Below are 10,049 nucleotides of genomic sequence, written 5' to 3' on the forward strand. Positions count from 1 at the left end.
CCCCTGCCGTGATGTCATACCCCTCGCCTGCATCCGTGACGTCATCCCCCTCGCCTGCCGTGACGTCGTTCCCCTCCCCTGCCGTGACGTCATACCCCTCGCCTGAATCCGTGACGTCATCCCCCTCCATCCCCGTGACATCATATCCCCCTCACCCGCATCCGTGACGTCATCCCCCTTCCCTGCCGTGACGTAGACCACCCCGCGCCTCGGGTTTCCCTCGCCCCTCACCCCCCCTCAGAGGACCATGACTTTGAACCCGCCTATATACTCTACTTTATTCGAATATGAATTTATTTTATGTATCTAAAATAAAATTATATTCGAATAACATTTATATTCGTGTATGCGGGAATAATGTATTCGAATTAAAGATATATTCGAATATAATTTATTCGAATATGTAATGTATTCGAATGAATAATATGTAATTCAACATATATATATATACATATAATATGTGTGCATTATAAAGTATGATGTAGAATAACATAAACTTTTTTTATAACATAGTAACATAAAAACCTATTTTTATAACAATAATATAAACAGTTTCTTATATTCTATTTTTAGTATAATTACTTTTGAGCACAACTCTTTTTTCAAACATTGTATCAGATAATTTATTACTTTTGGGAACATTGATCATTGTTGCGTAAGAAAATAGCCTCTCTACGGGGGCCGATGAAGGAAGAGGTGTATTATAACGCAAAAAGACTTTTTTAATTGTAGGATATGTGTGCAACATTGATATTTCGCGACGATTGTCACTGAAATATTTGATAACTTCTATCTCAGCATAAGAGGAAGACTGTTCTGCAATTTCACTATTCGTTGGTGATAAGTTACCAAAATCAAAAAAATCATAACTATATTGCAGTTGTTCTGTTTGTACAGATTCAGAAATGACACATTCCGCTACAACTTTTTGTTTGAAAAGAATTTCTAGTGACAATTGATGTTCGGAATTAATGCAATTAAACCATCGTTTTTTAAATCTTGGATATGATAATGCAGCGATCGCTGCATTTTCTGCTGTGACTGAAGAGAAATTAAAGAAATCAGAAAATCTTGTTGTAATACTCTGCAAAAGAGAATGTGACAATGTAGTGCAATATTTCCAATCTTTTGTTATCAAATTTTGAAGCTTTCGTCGCAAAGCTAACAAACATGGAAGTACGAGTCCGTAATATGTATCCTTTTCGGCTTGTAATATATCTAAAGCCTCAGCTAGTGGCGATACACATGATAGATACTCTTTAAGATATAAAAATTCGTTCTCCTTAAATCCATTTTTTATGTTCAAATTCTTGCAGAGTAAGGAATATTTTTCACGAATATTATATATCTGTTGCAAACTGTCATATAAAGAATTCCATCTGGTCTCTCCAGGTCGATTTAATGTACAACCTAATGTATCCTGTATTATTTCTACAGATTTTGGTCGTCCCGCTAATTTCCATAATGCTGTGCATTTTCCTAATACTTGATAGTGCAGCGTAGATAATGATTTGCATTTATTAATCGCTGATATCATATCAGTTGTGACACATAGATTAAGTGTATGCGCACAGCATCTGAGATGTTGCGGCAAAAGAATGTTATGATTCATTAACTCATTGTCATATAAATCTGCAATATAAAAAAAATATAAAAAATAATACAATTAAAAGTTACATTATTACGTAATTGTCAATATAAGTAAAAGAGATATTTGGAGACAACGGTGTGTGTGTGTGCGTGCGTGCGTGCGTGTGCACACGCGCGCGCGTGTGTAATACAATCAAATCTTACTGATTGGAATGTGTTGACATTCTTCTTCGTCGTCATTTTCTTCATGATCGTCATCATCTGTAGACTCATCTTTACAAACTTCGATATTGTAATCGAAATGATCGAGTTTCACTCCAAAAAGACGAAAAGCTTTAACGAAATTACTAGCATTGTCACTAATAGTCGCAACAATTTTTTTGGTGTCCAAATCAAATTCCAAATGAATTTCCTGAAGAAGATGAGCTATCTTATCGAAACTGTGTGTACCTCGAAATCTTCTACATGCTAAAGCCGTCGATCCTCGTTCCAATGAATCATTATCGATCCAATGAGCCGTCACACCAAAAAAACTTCTTTTTCGCGATGACCATACATCAGCCGTTGTACAGACATATGCTGTACTTTCATTTAGAATTTTTTTAATGTTAATAATATGTGTTTCATATAATTCTTCGATTCTTCTTCCTAAAGTTCTTCGGCTCATAATTTTAAATAAATCATCGTGACCACGCAATCCTAAATTTTCAAAAATTTTTGCAAAATATGGATCCTCTACAGTCTTTAACGGAATCATAGAATGGATAATATATTTCATTATGTCATCCTCAAACTGTTTCCCTGAATATCTTGTACGATATTTCTTTTTTGGAAGAGTGACATCTTGTTTAATATTAACACGTTTATTTTTGCAATACTGTTCATACTCCTTCACTATTACGTTGCTATGTTTTCTTTTAAATGAGATTTAAAATTGGATGAAGATGTTAGGAATCCTTTAATATGTACTTCCTTTGGTAAACATTTAATACAAGACGCTGTTACTGAAGTTCCATTAGTTTCGATAATTTTGAAATATGTGCCATCCAAAATTTTTAATATTATCGATGGTTCAATTTCAATCGTTTCAGCCATCTTTTTTTTATTAAACTTTATTTTACATTAAACTTTATTTTACATTAAGTAGTCCAAAGTGATAACGAAGATATGAAGCGTGATGAAACTTATAGCGTACAATTAGTAACTGACAATAAGTGGATATTATTTGGAATGCGGATCTTTATTTTCGTACAGTGACTCGTGACAGGTTCGTGAAAGGTTCGTGTTCAAGGAACAATATAATACAAAATAGAACGAATAACAAATAATATCAATAACGAATTATGCTATTAACGAATGATGCAAACAACGAATGAAGCGAATAACTAAGTACCGAATAATGCAAATGAAGACTAATGCGAATAACGAATAAACATCAATAATATAATGGCGAATAATATGAATAATAAATAATATAAATAATAAATAATGCAAATAATAAATAAAATTCTATTTGAATAATATTCTAAATAAAAAATTATTCGAATAGTGCCCAACTTTGGCTAAAAGTAATGTGAATCATACATCGTCGTATCCGCATTACGCAACGGTACTGAATCTCGATGGCATCGAATTTCCGATGACATTAAAAAATTCGAACGTCTCAACGATATCTCGATCAACGTATACGGTGTCGAGAATAATGAGATTCTTCCTCTCCGGCTCACCGACGAAAAGAAAGAGAGGCATGTCAACATGCTGTATCTGCAAGACGGTCATTTTACATGGATTAAAAATCTGTCCCGACTCGTGAGGTCACAAGTCATCAAAAACAAGAATAAAATATTTTTCTGCGACCGGTAAGTACACAATAAGTAAAAATAAAATATTTAAAAAAAGAAAAAAAATTATATTAATAAATTGTTATGTTATATTTTTGCAGATGTTTACATTATTTTTCCTCCAACGAAAAATTGGAGAGCCACGCAGTGGACTGTCAAAAACTGAACAAGTGCGCTATCCGCCTGCCATGCGAGGACAAGAAGTGGTTGGAGTTCCACAACCACAATATGAAGGAGCGGGCGCCTTTCATCGTCTACGCTGATCTCGAGTGCGTCTTGCGAAAGACGGAAGACACCGCAGTATCGTCGTCGTACGCGTACCAACGGCACGAGGTATTTAGTATAGCGTACTACGTACACTGCTCGTACGACGATACGTTATCGGCGTATCGATGTCGGCGCGATAACGACTGCATCAGCTGGTTCGCGCGCCAGCTCGAGGATTTGGCGCACCGCGTGAAAAATATAATAACGATCAACCGGCCTATGGATTTCACGCGAGACGACTGGCAGAAATTCAACAGTGCGACGCACTGTCATATCTGCGAGAAACCGTTCGCGTCGGGCGACGAGCGGCACGCGATCACTGTCACCTCACCGGGCGATACCGCGGTCCAGCGCATAAGGGCTGCAGTATAAATTATAAGGATTCTTTTTACATACCGGTTATATTTCACAACCTATAGGGGTACGACGCGCACTTTGTAATTAAAGAAATAGCGACAAAATTCAAGGGGCAAGTAGATCTACCTCCTCTGACTAAAGAAAAATATATTTCGTTTACGAAACATGTTAAAGACACTAGCGATAAAGATTCGTGAAATTGCGTTAAATTAAAATTTATAGACTCGTATAAATTTTTGAGTGCGAGTGTCGACAAATTAGCGTCGTATCTCGATAAGGGGGTAGTTCTAGTCAATTTTTCAAAAAAAATCGTTTTTCTGAAAATATCATTTTCGTACTATATATACTCTTAGAAACACGGTACATATCGGTATTTAGGTCGGAACGGTCGAAAACATGGTGGAAATAGCATAACAATAGAACTGTGTCGGCGCGCGCTGCGTATACCTGGCAGTGAAACGTACCGCTCGCAGCGGCGTCTTTTCTTTTGTTTACTTTCGGTTATATCACATTCCAGTTTTCGTCGCAGGCCAGTCAAACGTTAGTTCACGGTTCGAAAGGTGTATTCATAACGCTGTGTATTATAAATTGTCGGTTATTCACGTAGAAATTCTTTACAAAAATATTATCAACAATGGATAAAAAATCGACAAAATTTAGCAGTGCAAGACCTTCTCGTCCGAAGAAAAGAAAATTTTCGTCTAATCAACATACGAGTGAACAAGAAACAAGTTCGACAAGTTCGTCCGCTTCGAAACTAAGCAAAAAAAGTCCAGAATTTGAAGTGAACATCGATCAAAGTGTGCAGTACGTTGTTATAAACTTTGCTTTATTTCTTACTTTACAAACTCTTGTAATTTGCAAAGTGTGTAAAAGTGATATCAGATTTTATAAACGTTCTGAGAAAGGATTAGGATTCAAATTAGTAGTACAATGTAAATGTGAAACAGAAACTTGTATTCCAAGTAGTCCAGAAATGAATACTACGTATGAAATAAATCGAAGATTTGTTTACGCGATGCAGCTAATCGGTGTCGGCTTTCAAGGATTATCGAATTCTTGTGGCTTCATGGACATTGCAAACAAAATCAGTACATTAAAATGAAAAGGTCAAGCCATGTTCAAAAATAGATCCTCGCAAATTAAAAAACCCAACAAATTTAAACCTTTGAAAACTAATCGCAAAAATTTGATTCTTCCTAAATTAAAACGATTACCTAACCACAAAATAGAAAACCCAATAAATTTCAACCTTTGAAAATTATCCCCAAAAATTTGAACTTTTCTAAATTAAAATGATTATCTAATAATGTAACATAATAATTTAAACTTTAATACTTTAAATGATATTATCTAATATAATATATGACCACGAAAAGTAACTGATATATTACTAAATGTGCCAGTTCAAAGTGCACATACATTATGTTATTTTCTATGTTATGTACCACGAAAAGTAAATGAAAACTACAAAAATTGAACCTATCAAAATTAAAACGATTACCTAATCACAAAATAAAAAACCCAATGAATATCATCCTTTGAAAATTGACCCCAAAAATTTGTACCATTCTAAATTAAAATGATTATCTAATAATGTAACCTAATAATTTAAACCTTTAATACTTTAAATGATATTATCTGATATAATATATTACCACGAAAAGTAACTGATATATTACTAAATCTGCCAGTTCAAAGTGAACGTACATATAACGAATATTTTCTATGTTGAATATGTACCACGAAAAGGAACTGATAGATTATTCAAGGTGCAAATTCAAATTGAACATACATACATATAAGTAAAACAGATTAGAATTTGTATATTACAGTTTTCTAGAAAATAACTGCAATATGTTATTCTTAGTGCACAAAATATAAAAGTTGGTTATTGAGATTTAATTTGAAATTTATACTAGACCGTACAATAAAAAATAATTGCTTGTAATTTCAGAGTATCAATTTGTTAATGACTCAAAAAAGAACGAGCCAATTAGAGCAAGCAGAGGCCGACAAGAGAGGGCCTGACGACCTGCGTGAATCCGCGGAAACTTCCGATCGGCACTTGTGCAGTGACCGACCCTCTGGAAGGACGCAGGATCTCGCCGAGCCTAATTAAGTCGAGGAATCGAGAACCTTCGTTGAGGACGAGTATCGTTGTCGGCTCTCGTGTGAATCTCGGAAGCAGCTGAGGAGGAAAATCTTGGTGAGGCGAGCGTTATTAGTTGTATTGTAAAGCCACCGATCGCGTAATATTTTGTGAGCGTATCGAGCGAATCGCGTGTGTGAGTTCCGCGGGTTTGATTCAGCCGATGTCGTACCGGCAAAAACTAACGCCATTGCTATTATCGATAGACGCAGGCCGTTCGTTCGAATTAAAGAATTTACATACATGCTCAGAGTTATCGTTATTGCTCGCCCGTGTCACTGCCAAGTCATATCGTTCGTATTACTTGTTAAGAGTCCGGTTTGTTTAAGAATTAGAATCGAGCCGCGTGTCACTGCTCAGCATTAGGCTGTCGGTTTGCGGGAAGTTCCGAGAGTCGGACAATTTTGAGTACCGTCGACGACGACCTTGATATCGTCTCTTCTGTAATAAAGTAAACTTGTCGTCGACGCGCGACCGGGGAATTCTGTAAACTACGTCGACTCATGTATCGACGCGACTTGAATAAAGTGGAAACTCTTTGTCATTGTTAATATTAATTGCTGTCTGATTATTTCTGTCTGCCTCTACTTCGTTCTCCGACATTGTTCCCCGCTTATCGCGAACCACCCCCTTTGCCAATTTCGTGGGCTGAGCTAGCTGAGCCTGTCCGTCGCGAATTCCGTTGCTCTGTAATTTCTTTGTCCGAGCGTAACATCTTAATTTAGTGCGAAGAGTGGCACGCTCTCTCGTGCCTGGCGCGCAACGAAAATTAGTACGGATCGAATATCGTAGCACATAAAATTTAAGGAAGAACCGCACTTTTGCTAATTATATTATTGTGTCCACCTTTTTGAGCTATCGCGTAAAAGGAGCAGCGGATGAAGTGACGAAGTTGTGCCGTTCCTCACAAGTACGGTCACAACACCTATAGTAATAAAAAATTATCAAATTGTATTTCAATGTGCAAAAAAAATTGTTGAAAAAACGTCGTTTTCACTAGAACTACCCCCATAAGGAAAAATTGAAAATTGTGAGATCCGAATTCTCACATATATCAGACGAAGATTTCAATCTACTTACTCGTAAAGGAATATTTCCGTACGAGTACATAGATTGTGTCAAAGAATTGGATGAGTCGTGTTTGCCGCTGCGCGAATCTTTTCACAGCTCGCTGACGGGCGATACCGTGTCCGAGAGTGATTACGCGCACGCCGCGAACGTATGGCAGCGGTTCTCCGTGCGAACGTTCGGTGAGTACAGCGATCTGTACCTGAAAACCGACGTTTTGTTATTGGCTGACGTTTTTGAGAATTTTCGCGAAAGTTGCGTCGCGAGTTACGGTCTCGATCCCGCGCATTACTACACTTTGCCTGGTTTCACGTGGGATGCCATGTTGAAACACACTCACGTAAAATTCGAGCTGCTCACCGATATAGATATGGTTATGTTTATCGAGCGCGGTATACGCGGTGGCCTTAGCCAATGTTCCGACAGATACGCAAAGGCTAATAACAAATACATGCGTTCGTACGACTCATCGAAACCATCGTCGTACCTGATGTATTACGATGTCAATAATCTGTACGGATGGGTGATGTGTCAACCGCTGCCCTACGCGGATTTCCAATGGGTCCAAGGCGTCGCGAACTTTGACGCGAACGCGATCGCTCCGGATTCGCCCACCGGTTACATTCTCGAGGTCGATCTCGAGTATCCACAACATCTTCACGATGTGCACATTGATCTACCGTTTTGTCCGACGCGCGATAAGCCTCTCGGCAAGCGCGAGGATAAACTGCTCGCGACTCTGTACGATAAACAGCGTTACGTTATCCACTACCGCAATCTGCAGCAATGTATACATCACGGCCTTCCCGTAACGAAGATCCATCGCGTGTTACAATTCGCTCAATCCGCCTGGCTCCGTAATTATATCGAATTGAACACAAAATTTAGAACTTTGGCTAAGAATGATTTCGAGAAAAATTTGTACAAACTTATGAATAACGCGGTATTCGGTAAAACGATGGAGAACGTACGCGATCGCGTCGACGTGAAATTAGTAACTGCATGGGACGGACGGTACGGCGCGGAGGCAATGATCGCAAAACCGAATTTCCATAGCCGCAGCGTTTTTGCGGAAAACTTAATCGCCGTCGAATTGTGCAAACTCGAGGTAAAATTCGACAAGCCGATATACGTAGGTATGTGCATACTCGACATATCTAAAGTCTGCTTGTACGAATTTCATCATGAGTACATGGTACATATGTTTAATAAAAATTGTAAAATTATGTACATCGACACAGACAGTCTCATTTATCGCATCGAATGCGACGACGTGTACGCGGCGATGAAACGCAATATCGCTCGATTCGATACGAGCGACTATCCTGCGAACAACCCGTACGGTATGCCTCTCGCGAATAAGAAGGTGTCCGGCCTTATGAAGGACGAGAACAACGGCGCGATAATGACCGAGTTCGTTGGACTCGGAGCGAAGATGTACGCGTTGCGCGTAGACGGGAAGAAAGACACGAAGAAGGCAAAGGGTGTAAAGAGCAGCGTCGTAGCGCGAACGATAACGTTCGACGATTATACCCGATGCTTGAACGAGGAGATTGAAATGACGCGCAGGCAGTCGTGTATAAGGTCGAAGTTACACCAGGTGTACACGGTGTCGGAGAAGAAAATCGCTCTGAGTCCGTACGACGACAAACGGTACGTCATACCGGACTCAACGGAGACGTTACCGTGGGGACATTATCGGATACCATTATAATATAGTATAGTTTGCGATTTTTAGACTTTAATTTTTATATGTACTTCTTTATACTTTAATTTTATATGTATTTTTAGATTTAGCGTTTTTATATGTTTCTTTTTTATTCTTTTTTTAATATACAGTTTATATATGTATTTTATATTTTTTTTTAACATTAACGTACTTTTTAGTTTGTATGGATTCTATATATTAATGTACTTTTTTTTTTATATGTATGTATGTATTGCGACGTTATTCGCTTGCGCGCCGCAAGTCGAAAGAAACGACGAGCACGATCAGTCGAATAACGACTATAATGAAGATCCCAAGGGCGAAACCGATCGAGCGAGGATCGCGAAACGCGAGAGTTGGGCGCCAGACGTCCTTGCAGGCGACGTCGACCTCGCGAAAAATTCGAATTCCCCACGCGACACCACCAAACGCGAGACCTATGCCAAAGTCCCGGAAATTCTCGCTCTTACGCGGCTAGGCCAGCTCAACCAATGGTAGAGGGGCAGGGTCTTGGGAAAAGACAAGGGCTGCTTTGATACAGGGAGGGTCAAGAGGAAAGATTACGCCGAGAGCCCAAAAATCATACTCTCAGTGTTAAAGTAACAATAACCGGGTTTATTGAGAACAGAAAAATAAAAGAAATGACTCGATAATTTTTCGCTAATAGCGCGTTGAAAGATTGACAACCAAAAATTACAAGGTAAATTAGAGCACTGCGAACCCGCAAGAAAAACTATGCGCTTGGCTAAACAAAAGTACAGCGGTCCATTGCGCGCCAGAACAACGCAGTTCGTAATACAAACGATTTTCTTCACGACTCAATACCACGTCGACATCGCGCTTTACATAGCCAGAGCGCGTGACTCGCGCCGTCTCACTCACACCAACGTCGATCTACACTATCACATAGAACGGCAGTCCCGCACGAGATCGGCGTTCCGGGGCCCTTAATTTTAACAATTATGGACGAGAACAGCACACGGCGTCTACGCCGTAAATCCACGCGAAAATCTAATACGACTGCTGTGCTGCCGGTAACGAAAACCGGTAACAAATATTGCCCCTG

The 10,049-nt window shown here is 38.9% G+C and overlaps 1 protein-coding gene across 1 annotated transcript; it reads left to right on the top strand.

The window, feature by feature from the left end:
• The first annotated feature begins 3,345 nt into the window (after positions 1–3,345).
• Positions 3,346–8,989, top strand: LOC108773791 (uncharacterized). Its single transcript, XM_018539725.1, has 3 exons — positions 3,346–3,449; positions 3,533–3,764; positions 7,208–8,989. Exons 1-3 carry the CDS (start codon positions 3,346–3,348, stop codon positions 8,987–8,989), a joined length of 2,118 nt encoding a protein of 705 aa, XP_018395227.1.
• Positions 8,990–10,049: the final 1,060 nt, after the last annotated feature.

Source organism: Cyphomyrmex costatus, unplaced genomic scaffold, assembly GCF_001594065.2.
Source record: "Cyphomyrmex costatus isolate MS0001 unplaced genomic scaffold, Ccosl1.0 scaffold22, whole genome shotgun sequence".
Taxonomy (NCBI): domain Eukaryota; kingdom Metazoa; phylum Arthropoda; class Insecta; order Hymenoptera; family Formicidae; genus Cyphomyrmex; species Cyphomyrmex costatus.

Excerpts from the sequence above, each read along its gene's own strand:
- LOC108773791 (XM_018539725.1), top strand. The coding sequence starts at position 3,346 with ATGCTGTATCTGCAAGACGGTCATTTTACATGGATTAAAAATCTGTCC. Across the intron at positions 3,450-3,532 it reads AAAATATTTTTCTGCGACCG|ATGTTTACATTATTTTTCCT; the intron begins GTAAGTACACAA and ends ATATTTTTGCAG. Across the intron at positions 3,765-7,207 it reads ACGCGTACCAACGGCACGAG|AACTACCCCCATAAGGAAAA; the intron begins GTATTTAGTATA and ends CGTTTTCACTAG.